This window comes from Molossus molossus, unplaced genomic scaffold, assembly GCF_014108415.1.
Source record: "Molossus molossus isolate mMolMol1 unplaced genomic scaffold, mMolMol1.p scaffold_m16_p_9, whole genome shotgun sequence".
NCBI lineage: Eukaryota > Metazoa > Chordata > Mammalia > Chiroptera > Molossidae > Molossus > Molossus molossus.
In genome coordinates this window covers 63410235-63429138 of record NW_023425403.1, presented here as the reverse complement: position 1 = coordinate 63429138, position 18904 = coordinate 63410235, and the positions used below count along the sequence as shown (strand labels likewise).

Here is an 18904-nt window from a genome sequence, read left to right as displayed (position 1 = left end):
GAACTACATTATAAAAAATTTTTCTGCAATTTGCTAAAGAAAGTTTTCTGTCCAAAAATGGTCCATGGGTTTTTATCCAATCAACAATCCTTATATACTCAATGCAGATATTAAATTTCTGTGCCACAAAATAGTAGAATTACATCAGAACTACAGGACATAAACTTTGATTATAATACAATATGCTTAAAGTTAAGGTGCTATTCATCATTCCCTACATCCTTCATTCTTTACCACGTAGGCATCATGTCTGGAAACCACACCCTACCAAGATGCTTGGACACTTCCCAATGAATCTGCTCTAAGCTATATGTTTGGTCAGGAATTAATACTTCTTCCATAATGGATAATTGAGACAGGCGGCCACCACACATCTTCACAAACTCAACAAAGGCACTACATGAGACTTCGCATTCCCCTAGTCCAATAGCTGACAAATTTTTGCAACGTTCTGCAATTCGAATTAACTCTTCATCAAGAGGCCGTAGTCCATTAGCACACACTACTAGTTCAACTAGTCTAGGGCATGTCATTCCCACACGTCCAAGCACATCTTTGCTTACTGACCTCCCAAAGTAAAGATGGGTGGCAGGTATTTCATACCGAAAGAATGGATCAAATTCCTCTTCATATAAAAAAAAATACATCACTAGGTTTACTTTGGGTGAATGTCTGATGAAAGCATCCCAGCTGCTCTTCTGAATAGTATGGAAGTGTGTCTGTCCAGGATTTTCACTGACTACATCAATGCGCAAATGTTCTAACCGAACGTGTTTTTCAGAAGATAAAGCCAGCAGCAATTCATCACTTAACAAGTGGTAATTCAGGGCCAGTTCACGTAAGCCATGACATTGATCAGCTACACAAAGGATACCTTGGAAGAAAAAAATACCTTATTATTTACAAATTTCTACAAAAAGGTCATCATTTTATATCATTATTACAAAAAGGTCATCATTTGTTCAAAAATTTAATCAAGTACATGTCCCACAGTAATATCTTCCCATATTTCCTTACACAAAGCTCTACAGTTTAAAATTTAGCTGTATGGTTGAACTAGCAGAAGGCAATTCACCAATATTTTAAAATTTATTACTAATTTTGTATGTAAGAAAATGAGATCGATTTAAATCGATACCTTAAAAAGAAACAAAGCTCATTTACCAATTCAGAAAATTAATAAATTATTAATTATAGCATTTAAAATATACAACTAAGTTAAGGTTTATCCCAGTAATGTAGTATCATCTTTTTTAAAAAAAAATGATTACTAACACTAAACTTACAGGTTAGGCAAGAAAATTTATATGATCATTGCAACAGAAGCCAAAGGACATTTTTGGAAATTCAAAACCTAATCTTAAATAAAAATAAGGTAAAAACTATATAAAATATGATTTATGTAACTAAATAAAACATTTCAAAAATAAAAAGACTTGCATCAAATGAGCGGAGTTTAACTGCTAATACTATATAATAAGCTTGTCATATTCCTAAGAAAAAGATACCAAGATGAATGAGTCAAAAGATATTACCCAATTCACGTTCATGGAAATATACATCACTACTTCAAAAGCTCTAACATACCCACAACGCAGTTCTTTAAATGGTTCCAATGCTTAGGGCACTATGCTTCGAAACTGCTCCAAACCCCTAGCAGCAGATGATTTACTGAAGGTTAATATCTGATCTCCAAAGTGGCCTAGTAAGACACATCCTACATATACTACTTGATAAATGACCCATTCAAACCATTTCCATTTTGTGTTCAGAAATAAGAACAGGAACAACAAAATCACATCATATTATCTATTTATTGCACAAGAATGATATGTCAGGTACTAGGTATGTTATCCCACAAATACTCAAAAAAATCTAGAAAGGTCACTACTTTTTTGAACTTGAGGTGGCTAGCTAAAGATAGCACACTGGAATTAAAACACAGACTCAATGATGAGCGACTCTTAAGTTCATGCACTTAACTACTGCTTAAGAACTGACAATACTGAGGCCACCAATAAGCCAAAAGCTTTACAGTAGTGGGAGGAGAGTCAAGCAATAGAATCAGCAGAGAGATAAACAATGGCCAGTTTAAGAGAGTCACTAACAGAAGAGGGGGTAAAAGACATCTGTGCTTCATTGTTCAGCTACTGCCAAGTTTCTGTCTTCACCAGGTGTGTATATTACTTTAAAATAAACCCTGTCCACCAAAGTAACCTGAGCACATTTTCATTCTTTTCAACCTTTATAAAGCCTGATATAAAAAGGAAACAAACACATGGGAAATGGTAACCAAAGATGCAAATAAAAGAAACTTGGAGATGTCATTTAATAATGACTAAAACAGTGTGGCAGACATTAATTCTAAAAGTAGTCCCCAAGATTCCATACCCTAATCTGTGGAACCTGAGAATGTGGTAAGATACCACTCCCATGATTATGTTATATTATACAGCACAGTTGGCTTTAAAATAATATTATTCAGGTGGTCCTGATGTAATCTCCATGACCCCTTTATTTTTTTTTTTGTTTTGTTTTGTTTTTATCCTCACCCGAGGACATTTTTCCATTTTTTGTTCAGGTAGAGTAGGAGGGGGAGAGAGGAACAGAGAGAGAGAGAAACATCGACGTGAAGGGACACATCGAGTGGCTGCCACCCGCACGACTGACCAGAGCCGGGGACAAACTGCAACCGAGGTACATGCCCTTAGCGGGAACCGAACCCGGGTCTCTCCAGACCGCAGGCCGCCGCTCTAACCGCTGAGCCAAACCGGCCAGGGCTCCATGACCCCTTTAAAAACCGAGTTTTCCCTGGCTGGTTGCAGAAGAGAAAGTCAGAGATTTAGAGTTTCTCTGGCTAAGCAGAGAAGCCAGCTGAGCCATGCCAATAACTCGAATTTACAGAACTATGGTGCTAATGGGTGTTGGTTTAAGCTACAAAATCTGTAGTTGTTAGTTATGCAGCAACAAAAAACTAATACATAGTTACCAGTATTTAAATACTTGACACAAAATAGTGACAAAGATAAAACTGGAAAACTGTTACAACTCAATAATAAAAAGAAAATAACCTTGTTAAACTAGGCAAAGGATTTGAACAGACATCTCTCCAAAGAAGATACACAAATGGTCAATAAGCACATGAAAAGACATTTGAGTAATCAAGAAAATACAAATCAAAACCACAGTGAGATACCTGTTCACACCCACTAGGATAGCTATAATAAAAAAGACCGGTAAGTGTTGGTGAGGATGTGGAAAAATTAGAACCCTCATGTACTACTAGTGGAATGTGAAATGGTGCCGCTGCTTTGGAAAACAATATGGCAGTTCTTCCAATGATTAAAAAGTTACTATGATTCAACAATTCCTTTCTTAGGTATATACCCAAAAGAAATTTTACCATATGTCCACACAAAGGCTGATTTATAAATTTTCATAGCAGCAAAGTCAAAAGTGGAAACCCACCAACTGATCCAAAGATAAATGTGGCATATCCATACAATGGAATATTATTTGGCAAAAAAAATTAATGAAATCCTGATATTTGCTACAACATGGGTAAACTCTGAAAACATCACACTAAGTGAAAGAAACCAGTCACGAAGGACCACAGATAGTATAATACTATTTATATGAAATGTCCAGAATAGACACATTACAGAGATAGATGGATTAGCAGCTGGCTAGGGCTGGCTGGGATGAAAGTTTTGGAGGGTAACAGCAAAGAGGTATTTCATTTTGGGATAATAAAAATCTTCTAGTCTGGCCAGTGTGGCTCAGTGATTGAGTGTCGACCCATGAACCAAGAGGTCACTGGTTCGATTCCTAGTCAGGACACATGCCTGGGTTGTGGGCCAGATCCCCAGTGGGAAACATGCAGGAGGCAGCCAATCGATAATTCTCTCTCATTAATGTTTCTATCTCTCTCTCTCACTTCCTCTCTTTCCAAAAATCAATAAAGGAAAAAAAAAATGTTCTAAACTTGATTGTAGTGATGGATGCCCTACTCTGTCAATATACTGAAAGCCAATAAATTATAAACTGTATAGTATATGAATTATATCTCAATAAAACCTTTACAAAACTGGTATAGAAATACACTGTTGGTGGTATTATGAATTAATATAACTCATTTGGAAACAAATCACAGCAAGAAGCATAAAAAAGATTCAGACCATTTAACCTAGCTCTCTCACTTCTTAATAATTTGTCCTAAGGAAGAAATTAATAGAAACCAACTGCTATATGCTAAAGTAGTTCATTTTTTAAATCACAACAAAAATGTGGAAACAAGTGTCCAACTTTAAATGAATGGTAAGGCAAATGTTGGCTTATCAACAAGATAGAATACTAAGTAACTCAATGTTCATTAGTTCAGCTGATTAGCCCATAATTTCAATTTAAGAAATAGTCCAAATGTAAAAAATATGGATAGAAAGAAAATACACAAATATGTTAAATTATAAAGTCCTTTATACTTATACCCTTAAATTTAAAGTATTAGTCCTGGCCGGTGGCTTAGTTGGTTGGAGTGCCATCCCATACACCAAAAGGTTGTGGGATTGATTCCCGGTCAGGGTACATACCTAGGTTACAGGTTTGATCCCCAGTCAGGGCTCAAATGGGAAGCAACCAATTGATGTTTCTCTTTCTCTCCATTCCTCTGGAAAATCAATAAAAATGTATCCTTGGGTGAGGATTTTTAAAAAGTATTACAGCCCTGGCCAGTTTGGCTAAGCGGTTAGAGTGTCAGCCTGCGGTCCGGAGAGACCTGGGTTCGGCTCCCGCTGAGGGCACGTACCTCGGTTGCAGTTTGTCCCTGGCCCTGGTTGGTCGTGCGGGTGGCAGCCACTCGATGTGTCCCTTCACGTCGATATTTCTCTCTCTCTCTCTCCCTCCCACTCTATCTGTACAAAAAAATGGAAAAATATCCTCGGGTGAGGATAAAAAAAAAAAAAAAAGTATTACAGCCTGGCCGGTGTGGCTCAGTGGACTGGGCATTGTCCCATAGACCGAGAGGTCCCAGTTCAATTCCCAGTGAGGGCACATACACAGGTTGCAGGCTCGACCACCAGTAGGGGGCGTGCAGGAGGCAGCGGATCAATGTATCTCATACAGATGTTTCTTTCTCCCTTCCTCTCTCTTTAAAAATCAATAAAAACATATTTTGAAAAAAGTACTAAAAATGGTCCTTCTTCCTTTCCTCCCTTAACAACTAATTCAGAAGTCATTAGGTCAGATCAAGCAAGCTTATACCATACTATCAGAATTGACGTGTATATTTAATAAAAATAAATCAACATGGGATGTACTGGGATACAGAGAATGATGAGCTCAGTTTCACAGAGAAACCAGAGATCCAAAGGCTCTCACACAGTGTGGTAAGCGTTATGAGTTACATTCAGAGTACTATGGAAACGACAGGGTAGCTAAACCAGAGAGGAGGAGGAAACAGGATTAAAACCAGAACACCTAAGGTGAATTCTGAAAGCTGGAGTTATCTAGGTGAAGCGAAGGAAAAAATAAAGGTATTCCACAAGGTACAGAGTACTGATGACACACACAGGTATAAAGAACTGTAGTTACATAAGGCTCAAATAAAAGTAGCATGTGAGTGAGCAGCAAACATAATTAAAGAGATAGGTGGAGATCAGGATACAAAGGACCTTGTATATACTATGAATCTATTAATTATGAACCTTACTCTCATAGCAAATCTATATAGTAAAATGTGACCAAGGTTACATAAGAAGTAACTGCCAATGCCCAGTATTCTTAATTTAGATTATCATCTTTAGTGATAATCTAGAAGTGACAGAGGCAGCTAGGAAAATATAGCCATCCCTCAGTATCCATGGGCAATTGGTTCCAGGACACCACTCACTACCCCTCGCAGAAACCAAAATCCACAGATGCTCAAGTCCCCCATATAAAATGTGTATTTGCTTATGACTATGCACATCCTCCCATGTACTTTAAATCACCTCTACATTACTTATAATACTTCATATAATCTAAATGCTACATAAATCATTATCCTGCACTGTTTAGGGAATAATGACCAAAAAAAAAAAGTCTGCACATGGAGAGTCCACTGTATTGCAAGGGACCTAACCACTCCTATCATCAAGATCCTCCCTGTTGGGGAAGGGGAGTATGAGCAAATAATCGCCATCCAAGAGGGACTCATTTTCTTGGGGGAAAAGCCAGGCTTTAGTTATGGCAAGAACATGAAAAGTGTTCTGTAAAGAGTTCAAGGTTTGGCACTGTTCCTTAAAAACAGGTTTCCCAAACAACACAGCCAAAGAATTGAGAGGAAAGTCAATAGTGGGAGATTCAATCAGGAGTGAAGCATCAGAGAGTAATACAAAGTACAGGTTTACACTTACTTTACTTTACAAACCATATGGAAGTTAAATAGTATCAAACTGAATTATGTAGAATATGTAAATTCTATATGAGAAGCTCAAAAGAGATTTTAAAATGTTATTCCCCCTTTTGAAGGGGCTTTTGCTCCAAAATTCAACTTAGGAAAAGCATTATCTTGCAAACTGTTAAGGCAACAACTTCACAACTCTTCTCTACATAATAAGAAGAAAAGCAATTATGAAATTGTACTGACTAAAAACCTACCCCGTTAGCTCAACTACAATCAGAGAAAGTTCTATTTTACCTAAAGGGGCACCTCAGGCAGGCCTCATCTAGTCCTTTCCTTTTACTTTTTTTAATGTTTCTATTTTTTAGCACAGGTTGGACACAAATTGGCGAATAGGATTAGAAAATAATTTGGAAATGTCAATACTACAGAATTTATGCTATTGTATTATGACATTAAAAACACTTATGTAAAAGATGAAATAATCATAGTAATCACCTTCAAGATTAGTGATCAGTTTTTCTTAATTTGATAAACACATCAATACATTTTACTAAAATGTTAACTGGCAAAAACAAAACATACCTGCTGGGGACACGTGAGGACAGCTGCTCATTTTTAGCAGCTTGAGTGTATCACTGTTGTTGGCCACTAGTACTTTGAGGGATGGATCATCTACTGGGGTATCATCTATCTTAAGCGAGGACAAGGACTTGGAGTTTACAAACACAACTGTCAGTGCAGAGATAAAGTGAGACTGAAAAGCAAAAAAATTAGAACACTGTTTCAGTTTTTACAAATGAGAACTGAGGGAGTTGTCATAAAACAAATATGGTTCATCCGAACTCTCATATTATTTCATAACTGTTTTAGGCGTAGCATCTCTTTTACTTTGTTGAAGCATTTTTTTACCTTTCGGAGAAAAAAAAAGACTTCAAGCCTCAGGATGAGTCTCTCTATATCACAACAATCACTGGTAAGTACAAAGAGGAATTCTGGAATCCAGGATGAGAATACCTCTCAGACACTTCAAATCACCTTATCTGGAGATCCTACTCTAGTGTTTTATAACATTAAATTGTATTATTTTTTTGGCTGATAGTAATGACCATTTAAAATAGTAAAAACTATTAGCATAATCATTAAAAATTAAAAGCCTAGCTGGTGTGGCTCAGTGGTTGAGTGTCATCCCATGCACCAAGAGGTCACCAGTTCGATTCCTGGTCAGGACACAGGCCCAAGTTGCTGGCTCGATCCCCATTAAGGGGTATGCAGGAAGCAGCCCATTGATGTTTCTCTTTCTCTCTCTCTCTCCCTTCCTCGCTCTCTAAAAATCAATAAAATCATATTTAAAAAAATTAAAATAATAACCAACTCAGAACCTATGCAAGACTCTTTTGGAATATGAAAGCTCGTACAAAATCTGATTCTAAAATAATCAAAATCATACCTAACTCCTTTAAATATGTTAAATTATCTATAATATTTTCAAGCCTATTTTATTTTAATGTATTTTCCCACAAATATACCAATCAATAGCCATCCATTTATTATACACATTTACTAACTTATCAGTTGGACACAGAATGTGACCTAAAGGAAAGACTATAGAGAAACAGGCGTGAAAGCATGGTCAACCGAGTGGCTCAGTTGGTTGGAGCATCATCCCATATACCAGAAAGTTGTGGGTTTGATTACCAGTCACAGCACATACCTAAGGTTTTGGGTTTGACCCCGGCAGGGGCACAGAAAGGAGGCAAGCAATCAATATTTCTCTCTCACATTGATGTTCTCTTTCTAAAAATCAATAAAAACGCTTAGGTGAGGATTAGAAAAAAAAAAAAGGTTTAAAAAAAAAGCATGGATTTTGAATAAGAACTAAGAAGCCATAACCAGTGGACAAAGAATCCAGCAGAGTAAGAAGAGACCAATTCATGGAATACACAGTCAAACACATTTCTCTCCAGAGCTAATCTGACCCTTCACTTAGCTTTATAAGTAACTGGTTTACTACTTATATTTTGATTAAGTAACTGTTTTACTTTTTGAATGTTAATATCTTCCTCCTAAAATTTTCATACCAAACAATTATATCTCATAAACCACATTTCTTCATTAGTATACTCATGACTACATCACTGCCTTCATTTTCCCATTTCCCTCAGATTTAGCTCTGGTCAAATACACTTCTTTCATGTTCTCTTTGGTTCTCACAGGATTTCTAAAATATAACGACACCCTATTTTCAATCTCTACAAAGGCCATAATAGGAAAATAAAAAAATAAAAAAATAAGCATCCTAGGCCCATATGTCAATAGTTCCCAAAGACAAAACTACTACACATAAGTACAGTACCAGTACTATGAATAATGACAATCCTGAGTAATGAAAAAAGGAAATTATGTTCAACATACCTTTTAATGTGGTATATTTCATATATCTACAATATGTACATTTGTTTTATAACTATGGTATGTACATAAAGATCAATTCAAAACATTTTATTTCTCACATGACCCTTGAATCAGGTACTACTGTAGCACATAATTAAGTGCTTTTTACAACGAGGTCTTTGAACCTACTAAATCTTAGTTAACATAGTCAGGGGCCTTTATTAGTTGTGGCTCAATGGTAATACTGTCAGCCCACACACTGAAGGGTCACGGGTTTGTTTCCAGGTCAAGGGCATGTACCTGGGTTGCCATCCCTGGCCCCAGGGTCCATGTGTGAGGCAACCAACTGATGTGTCTCTTTTACATTGATGTCTATCTGTCCTCCCCACCCACTCTAGAAAATCAACAGAAAAAATACCCTCATGTGAGGATAAACAACAAAAAAAAGCACACTTCTTATTTTTCTATTTTAACAGAATTAGTATTAGATAGACTATTTCTAATTACATGTAGGATAATCTCAGAACATAAATATGAAAATATAGCAACTTACCTCTTCCCCCAAAAAAGTTTTCTTCAAATAAAATCTGTAAATTAGTCCAAGCTGTACTGATATTAACTTTGTTTAAGAATAAATCTTTACACACCAGATTTTATAAACAAGCAATACTGTCAGTCTACTTTTCTTTGATCTTAATCTCACCAATCTGTGCTGAAAGTTGAAAAGGCACAATACTATTAACTTCTTTTTCTAATATGTTTGTTTCTCAGTTTCACTCTGCCTCTTTTAGGACTTCCTATAGAATCCTCTGCAAATTCATTCCCTCTTCAGCCTTACTCATAAATAAGCATAAGAATAAAAAAAGGAAAAGTTTAAAAAATATCCTATTAGCCCTGGCCGATTTGGCTCAGCAGTTAGAGCATCGGCCCACAGCCCAGAGTCCCAGGTCCGGTTCCCGCTAAAGGCATGTGCAAGGCACATGCCTTGGTTGCAGTTCATCCCCAACCCCGGTTGGGGTCGTGTGGGTGGCAACCAGTTGATGTGTCTCTCTCACATCCATGTTTCTCTCTCTCTTCCTCCCTTTCTCACTCCCGCTCTATGTGAAGATAAATGCAGAAATGTCCTCAGGTGAGGATAAAAAAAAATATCCTATTAACATTTTAATAGTAACTGATTTTTCTATTATAATACTACTTTTCTTACACTCCCAATGTCAGTAAAAGAACTGGGTAGAGTTTCAACAGATTTCTCAGTAACAGGTAATAAAACAAAACCAGAAAGATACCTTTGGTAAATCCATAAAACTTGGCCGAGCAGTTGAAATAAGTCCAAGTGTTTTTAAAGAGCAATTCACAAGTTGCGATAATATATCACAAGCTGCTTCAGCTGATTCTTTGCTGCTGTCCACCTTAGAAAAGAAAACAGCATTTGCCCATGGATATATTTATATCATTCTGCGCATATCTTAACTTTACAAAAACAAAAAATAGTTTTTAGCTTATTGCATTATAATTTAAAGATTATTTCGATCATCCACCCACATAAATATCAATATATATCAACTTCATTCTTCACCAAAAAAATTTTTCTTTAAATAAAACCTGTAAATCAATCCAAGCTGTTAATGACACTAACTTTGCTTAATAATAAATCTTTACACACTAGATGATTTTATAAGCAAGCAATGCCTGCTTTCAATACTGGCACTGTCTACTTTTCCTTTGATTCTACTTTCACCAATCTGCTCTGAGAGTCCAGAAAGGCTTATCTATACTTCTCATTTTCTAATATGCTTGTTTCTCAGTTTTATTTGGTCTCTTTCAGGACTTTTCTGAGTCACCCTGAAAAATTATAAAGGCATCTGTCAAGACTTAACTTTTATTATAATAAGATATATATATATAATGTTGAAAGAAGTAGGCTTTAAGTTGCTTTATTCCAAACTGACTATATAACCTAATGAAATGCAGAAATTTACCTTTGAAAAGTAATTATATATTTGGTAATGGATACGATCATACGTATAAATACAGTGTCTATGGTACACGTTTCAAGATACAAGAAATTGAAGTCTTTATTCAGAAGGTTCAAGTAAATCACAACTGGAGATTCATCATTAGTGATATTAATGAAAAAATGAATGCAAAGTAAAATGAGGGTCTAACCAGTTAAGCATGAAAATCTAAAACAAAGAGTAGCTGCTCCTACACACTCTTCTGCATAGATGTATCTTGGAAAAAAGGTACTATGATCAAATATCTCCTCAAGAGCTCTTTTTTCAAAAAGGAAGTTGGTTCAGTGGGCTAAAAAGCATCTTAAGTAATGTCATTACTTATATTTCAGATTGATATACATTACCTTAACCCCAAAATGTTCTGAAGAGCTGACCATACAACCCTTGTACTGATTTATATTAAGGTTTCAAAGCTGTTTATAATATCCTTTGGGTAAGTTTCTCTACACCAGTGGTTTTTAAAGTATAGTCCAGGAACCAGCAGCACCAACATCACCTGGAAACTTGTTAGAAATGCAAATTCTCATGTTCAATCCAGACCGTCTGAATCAGAAACTTTGAGGGTGGAAGCCAGCAATCTTGATCTCAACAAACAGTCTAGGTGGTACTGATGCACATAAAGCTGGAGAACCCGTTCTATAATAATAACTGACTACATGCATCTTTGGTTTATAGTTAGTGATGAATTAAACACATTATCAGAAGAGGTCAGAAAAAACCTGTGATGTGACTCTTTTTACAAATCAGAAATTATTCTCTCAGCAAAATAAACAATAAAATAAAAATGTTTAAACCTATAGAACAAGTGGTTTTGTGAGGGTTATACAAGTTGGACACAGCTGAACTGTGTCACAGGGCTGTAAAAGATTAACACTAACCCAGCAAATCCATTGGATGGACTTAGTCTTTTGACCTATGAAATGAACATATTATACTTTTTTTTTTTTTTTACAGGATTTACCATTAGAACATTCTTAGACAACTCAAAGATCTGAAACCAAAGGGAAGGCTTTTGAATTTTCTAAACAGGGAGGTGGGGGAGGGACAACACATGAGAAGTTTCTGGCTTTTTTTGTTTGATCCTCCTACCATTCCCCCACCTTTTCCCCCAGTTAGGCTTGCCAAAAACATACTGGGCATCCAAGAAATAAGTATTTAATATGCTCCAAATAATGCAAGGGACATAGATATGCTAAATATTATTTGTTGATTATCTGAACTGAAACTTAACTAGGCATCCTCTCTTCTTATTTGCTAACCCTAGCAATCCTACCCTCAGCGGCTGAAGTGCCTTTATGCATTTTTTCTAAGGAGGAGGCCATAATATACCCAACCATTCCCTCATCACTAGTTCTCTCCTCCTCCTTGGACATATATGGGCGAATAAGCCCGGTACTCTCCTTTCAAGGAATGACATTTTGAGGAGCAGACAAGACTTTAGTTTTGGTAAGGAACTCGGGGTTAATAATCACTGCTTTATCTAGGTTTAACTTTACCTGCTTAGTAACTGCTACATATACTTAGATCAGGTATTCAGGTGTTACTTTTCAACAATAATTATCAATATTACTAATTTAGTAAGTAAATATGCTCATATACTGTTATTCATCCCCAAAACAAAACATTACAAACCTCTGTACTCATATAAACCACTGTGATTCCTTCAATTATTTTGGACATTTCAAAAAGCCAGCCACTTTATTATCTCATTACTGCATGATTTAGATTATGTCCCTTCCAGCAATGAAAAGAAACATAGTTCTTTTTGGCATTCTTCCATGTACCTTTATCTATTTCTAAAATACATTCTTCTAAATCTTTTACATAAAATTTCTATATCTCCTTTGAAGACCCCATATCATAAAGCCATCAATAAGCAAACTCAGTCCCTATTAAATAGAAATAACAATTAAATGTTAGCCATAATTTCCACATTTAAAAAATTTTATTATATATTTCTTTTCCCTCAAATTGTTTGCAATAATTCAACATGATTGACAGCGTTGGTCAATCACTTATGCTTATTTAGTGCTTGCTTTCGCTCTTTTAAGAAATTATTAATAATTATAATAAAATAGAGCAATTAAGCTCAAGTATATTTGTCACAGCTTCTAAGGTACACGATAATTCTAAATCTTTAAGCACTTCCCCTACAAAGCAATATTTCAAAGGCATGAGAAGATGTGTTGATTTAGGATACAAAGGTCACTAAATATGCTTTACTTTTTAAAAAAAGAATTCAAAGTATTACCTTGAAGCTGACATATTGTAGATGGTTTGAATGCCTTTTAATGATCTGTTTGATCAGCTCTGGATGTGTCGCTTTCAAATAAGATGTAGCTGGCTGACTCAATTCAAACTCAAAACATCTCCACAAATCAGGCATGTGAAATACCTGGTTCCAGTTGCGGCAAACTTGTGAAGCATGAGCCCGGTCAAGAAGAGGCAAATACTTAAATACTTGGAGAATAATGTCCTGAAGGAGATTACCCCAATCACAAGTCTGAGAATGCTCATTTGTAGTCCTCAGTTTCTTGGATTTATCTGCAGTATCTTCTTCTGATGAATTATCGTCACTATCTTTTCCTCCTCGTTTCATCCTATTCAGAAAAATGTATATATTTTTTCATACTTAACTTCTGAATAAAATAAATCCAAAATTCATTCTTTAGTCATTGAGATGTGTATATATGTATGTATAAATACAAACACCAACATGCAGAAAGAACTGGACCAGTAATTCCAGGAGAATAGCAAAACAAACTATAATGAAAATACCAGTGGAGACCAACTGTCATCTTACAAATTCTATACATGTGTTCAAACATTTGTATGTATGCTGTACTATTTTGGGGAAAAGTTTATCATAATTTTGAAACCAAACCAAAATTATATTTGAAAAGTTACAGTCAACTGCCCTGGCTGGTATGGCTCAGTTGGCTGGAGCATCATCCTGTACACTGAAAGGTAGTGTTTGATTCCCAGCTGGGGTGCATGTGGGAGGTAACCAATCAATGTCTGTCTCTGTCTCTCTCTAAAATCAATTAAAATTAAGCAGAAGGTTATAGTCAACTAACTAAAAGAGAACCTACAGTGCAGTGACACTTTAAAGGCTTCTTACAAGACATCTAAGGATACCCCTATATTTGAATTCTTGAATTTAGGGCAGACCAGAGTCCCAGGTACCTCCAGAGAGGATATGAATTAGTAGCCGATACATCTTTCCACTTTGAACAGTATGTGATACGTTACCATTAGACCCATTCTCTGCTAAAAATATTCAAACCCATTCCTATTAAGTATTGTTTGGTCTGAAATGTGGTTTCTTCTTCCAGCACGCCACTTACTATTGCAATGTTTTTCCCAAGTTGTATTCCTGAATGATAGGTATGTGTTTATTGCATATATTTGTAGACCATTTGCTTCTTTAAAAATAGTCTTTTTGTTACAAAATATTAGTGTGGCTCTGGAATCAAGCTCCTTAGGTTTGAATCCTGGCTCTACTTCTCAATGGTTATGTGGCCTTGAACAAATTACTTGACCTCTCTGTGCTTCAGTTTATAAAATGAAGATAACACATAAAGTTCTTGTGAGGTATTAAATAGTACCAGGGCTTTTGAAAGGAGACAGATGACTGCTGAACTTAGGTTTAGTATAGCAGTCCAATATTAAAGACATAAAGTACATGACATAGTAAAACCGAAAAAATGATCCAATTTTTGTTTTGAAACAGTATGTGAGAGTGCAAGAACGCACATTTATGTATGAGAAACACACACTGGAAGTAAACTCACCACATTAATATAGTATTAACTATAATAGTGAGTGGGATTATATCTTATATTTTATTAGGATTATAATAGTGGTAGAGTTATAGGTGGATTTTTTTTTTTTGCCAATATGCTTCTTTGTATTATACACATTTATTTTAACATCAATGAACTACAATGTAATCAGATAAAAAGGTCTTGATTTTTATTTTTGAGAAGTATTGCAAGCTCTAAACTAAATGGGATAATTTCAATTACTAGTACCCCTATTTATTTCAGTCTGCAGTATTTTTCTTTGGTCTCTAGACAGTAGTTCTAGCATGGCAGTGGTTTAGATTTGGGGTCATAGCTTTTGAAAAGGATGGCTGGCTCCAACTCTCTTCCTGGCACCCTAGTATGTAAAAATTTCTGACTATTGTGTGGGACAAAGAACATGCAAATGCATGAACCTTAACAAAATATGTCTTTCCAGATTGTTTCTCTGTCCAGTAGCTAGCGAAACTTGTGAAAAACAACTGGGAACTGGAGGGAAACAATAACAGAGATCCCCTAGTCTTTATGGCATTAAAATTAGCCCAGGAGGTCTTAGCACATGTGCAATTAACTTGCCTTTTCCTACTTCCAGCTATGTGAGTTAAGTGAAGTAAACGATGTATATTCTTTGAGCAAAGGGAGAGGAAGGAAAAAAAAACAGAATGACAGAGGTGATAGCAAGAGGATAGTTTTATGGAAGACTAAAACTTATGTATGAATCTAAAATTGTATACTTAATTTTTTAAAACAGTAAGTTTCCGTTGATTTTTCTAAAGAGAAAAAAAGGGAGAGAGACAGAAACACTGATGTGAGAGAAACATTGATTGGCTGCCTCCTGCACACACCCTCCTGGGGATGGAAGCCGAAACCCAGGCCTGTGCCCTGACCTGGAATCGAACCAGGCCCTCTCAGTCCGTGGGACTGACACTCAATCCACTGAGCCATACTGATTAGACTAAAAATGTATATTTTAAAGTATGTTTAGAGAAAAAAATAGTATAAACTACAATGTAACCTTTAATATAAAAAAACCCTCTTCCACTAATAACATCTTATTAGAGGTTGAAATAACATTGTCATTATGACCCATTTTCCTGCTTTAACTTATCTTGAAGGCTTACTTTAATTTTAGCATGTAAAATTTGGGTCAAAGAACAAAGAGTTTGCTACCTAGGGCTTGCAATTTCTCTTCTGGCTATCTAAAACTCTTCAGAATTTTCAGATACAGAGATTCAAAAACGAATAAAGCCATTTTTATAATTTCTACGCCCTACTATAGAATGTTGATTGCCAGTTTCTGGAGAAAAGTCTTCTAAAACTGGAACTATTCAACTTAAAAATGAAACGATTCATCTTAATTTAGAGTATATAGACATATAAACTAAAATAAAGTGGCAGTCTTATTCATGCAATTATCTTTGTTAATACTTTGCTGATTCTAACAATACTTTCTTTTGTCTATTATAGTCCTGTTTTAAATAAATTATATTTCAATACCTTTCCAAGTTGAGAGGAGAAAAGAGTTGATAAATTAAAATGAAGTATGCAACACTGAGGAGTAGTATCTCTTCATCTAGATATAAGACTGTATGACCACCAAAGTATATTTTAAGCATTTACTAGTTTATAGTGGAACAAAATCTGTCATTTGTCACATATATTATGACTGTAATATGTCAGAATTATAGTATATTTAGCATTAACTCAAATTCTAAGGCCAAATACCAATACAAATGGTCTATGTGTCGTCCTCACTTGTGATTGAAAATAACAGAACTCAGTGGGCACCTAATAACATTTTTAAGTATCAATTTTTTTCCAAGATAATCTCCCTTATCAATGTAAAAATGTACACTGCTTTCAGATAGTATTTTATTAAATCTATTTACACATGAAGCGCTGCTGTATCAGTTAATTTAAAGCATCCCTCGGTCTGCAAAGAATTTACGTCAATGAACTATTTCCTACTTTTAGTCAAAGTGAAACACCTCTTATATTTATTTGAATAGAAGTGCAGAGATGGAAGCTGACATTAAGTGTCAAACAGACTTTGCAGAGCACCCAAACCAGGCCTCTTCAGGGCTCCAGCAGTTCAATTTCAAACTGCAACTTTTCCTGGCCCCAAATAAATGATGCAACTTGGGCCACCAGGACATTTGTTGAGGGGCTGCTATTCCTACAGGGGACAAAAGGCACAGTGGGAAGAAAAGATGAGAGTGCAGCGGCGCAGGGCGCGGCGGGCTAACTCACGCACGCGGAAGGGCGCCGTCCCGCTTACTCATCGGGTGAAGGGCGCGGGGAACGCGGCGCTTCGCGGCCCCGCAATGGGCACTGAGCACACTGGGCTTGCGGTAACTCGAAAAGCTCGTTTGTACTTAGCTCTGAAAAGCTTGTTTTGGCATCACATTTCCTTTCCGTCTATGTCCTGCTCTGACTAATATAAAAATGAACACGCATTCCTGGCACACAAGATAAACCCGTGGACAGAGGGGAACGCTCAGAGCTGGACGCGGGGGAAGCAGCGGTGAAAATCCGCCCACCGGTCACGTGCAGAGAACTGGGCGCCGATGGCATTCTTAGACTTTTCGGGGATGGCCAAAGGCTCGGGGCCAGCCGAACGGTCGGCAGCCGCAGGAAGACAACAGAACCCCACTTCCCAGCTGAGAAGCAGGCCGCTGAGCGGGCTGCCGGCCGGCCCCTGTCCGCCGCCCCACCTGAAGCGCTGCTCACGCCCGACGCAGGCGCGCAGCTGCTCGTCCCAAGTTGACCGAGTTCCCCACCGGGCTCCGCGGCCCGGGCGCCCCCCGCCCCCGCGCCACTCCACGGACGGGCTCTGTCCTGGGCGGTCCGCTTTCACACCCCCGTACCCCTTTCCTCAAGCTACCAGCGCGGGCGCAGCCACAACGGGAAGGGCCTGCCCCGCGCCGGCTGCGCGGTGCGGGTCACCAACCCGGCCGAGGAGCCCCGTCGGGGGGCAGCCTGCGGCGGCTGCACGCAGCCCCGGCTCACGCACCGCGCACCGCGCACTTGTTTTGAAGCCGGCAAGCGGGGAAACGCCCCCCAGCAGGCCCCAGCCTTGTCGGGCGCTCCCGAGGGGCGGCTCGCGCCCGGACCCCGCCCAGCCTCCCCGGCTCCGCCGCCGCCGCCGCCGAGGGGCTCCGACTCTGACCCTCCGCCGTTACCTGCTGCTGGGGGCGGCTTCCCCCACGCACCACCCCGGGCTCCGGGGACGGCGGCGGCCGGCTCCGCGGCTTTCACATGAGGCCCCCCGGGCCCCGCGCTTCCGGCTCCCGCCGACGCGACCCCCCGCGCTCCGCCCGCATCCGAGGCGCTGGTCCCGGGGCGGGCGCCAATGCGGCTCCACCTTTGCGGCTCTGGCTGCCCAGGGAGAAGCCTTCCTTCTCAGTCCCGCGCCGCCCGCGTCCTTCTGCCGAGAACCCTCGTCGCCGTCAGAGACGCCCCTCAGCGAGCTACGGCCGCCGCGTAGGTGCGCCGCGCCTCGGCCCGGCTCCGTCTCCAAGATGGCGCCCGGGGCTCGCGGCCGCGCGCTTCCCCGGCGCGTCTCCGCCGAGGGGAGGGCGCGTGTCCGCTGCGGCGCGCTCGCGGACGGCGGGCCTGGGCGGCTCCCACGCGCGAGTGCGCGCCGCTCCGCGCCGCTGCGGGCTTCCGCCTCCAGTTGCAGAGGGCGGGTGGGCCGCCTGCCTCCTCCTGCCTTGAGGGGCTTTTCCTTGTGCAGCCGACTTGGGAGGGCTGGAGCTAGCGGGAGCCTGAGAGACTGTCTGCGGCTGAAACGGGAAAGTTTCGGGAGGAGGAGGAGGGAGCCCCTGGAGCCTGCGGGCCGGGCCGCTGGACGCGGGCAGAGGGATAAACGGGGTGCGGCCCGCCGACACACCCGCGCCGGCGGGGCGGGGCGCGGTCGCGTGGTCACGCCCGCGCGAACCGGGCGGTGAGCCCGGCTCTGAAATACACACACCCTCGTGTCCACCAGGTGTTCTAAGAACCCGCGAGGACACGTACCAGAATGGGGACGTTGTTGACGCGGGGATTACAGCTGATGTTTAGATTTTAAGTATTTGCTTGTATTTCTTAATTTTTTTTAAAAAAAATGAGTTATACTTTTTAAAAACTGCCTCTACTTTATAAGGCGGATAGTCTCCTGAAATTTGTAAATAGCTCTGTGCCACCCAATAAGGAAAGTGTGAAGCCCGGCGGGTTGAGCGTCCTCCCGTGGACTGAGAGGTCCAGGTTAGGGCAGGGCTCCGGGCACATGCCGGGGTTTCGGCTCCATCCCCGGGGGGGGGGGGGGGGTGCGG

The 18904-nt window shown here is 39.4% G+C and overlaps 1 protein-coding gene across 3 annotated transcripts; it reads right to left on the bottom strand.

Annotated features, from left to right (window-relative positions):
* Positions 1 to 18072, bottom strand: FBXL3 (F-box and leucine rich repeat protein 3). Of its 3 annotated transcripts, none has more exons than XM_036250145.1 (5): positions 17774 to 18072; positions 13040 to 13388; positions 10060 to 10182; positions 6965 to 7136; positions 1 to 874 (listed from the first exon to the last, which is right to left on the bottom strand). In XM_036250145.1, the coding sequence occupies exons 2-5, from the start codon at positions 13385 to 13387 to the stop codon at positions 231 to 233; spliced, it is 1287 nt and encodes a 428-aa protein (XP_036106038.1). In that variant the 5' UTR covers position 13388; positions 17774 to 18072; the 3' UTR covers positions 1 to 230. The 3 variants fall into 3 exon arrangements, with proteins under 3 accessions (XP_036106038.1, XP_036106036.1, XP_036106037.1); XM_036250143.1 differs by having other exon boundaries at positions 17956 to 18065; XM_036250144.1 differs by lacking the exon at positions 17774 to 18072 and adding an exon at positions 17476 to 17499.
* Between the last annotated feature and the right edge of the window lie 832 nt (positions 18073 to 18904).

What these genes read in the sequence shown, in the direction of transcription:
- FBXL3 (XM_036250145.1), bottom strand. Translation starts at nt 13,387, where the DNA reads ATGAAACGAGGAGGAAAAGATAGTGACGATAATTCATCAGAAGAAGAT. An exon ending in TACAATATGTCAGCTTCAAG is followed by an intron (nt 10,183 to 13,039) that starts GTAATACTTTGA and finishes TTCTTTTCTAAG; the next exon opens with GTGGACAGCAGCAAAGAATC. An exon ending in TCCTCACGTGTCCCCAGCAG is followed by an intron (nt 875 to 6,964) that starts GTATGTTTTGTT and finishes TTTTCTTCCAAG; the next exon opens with GTATCCTTTGTGTAGCTGAT.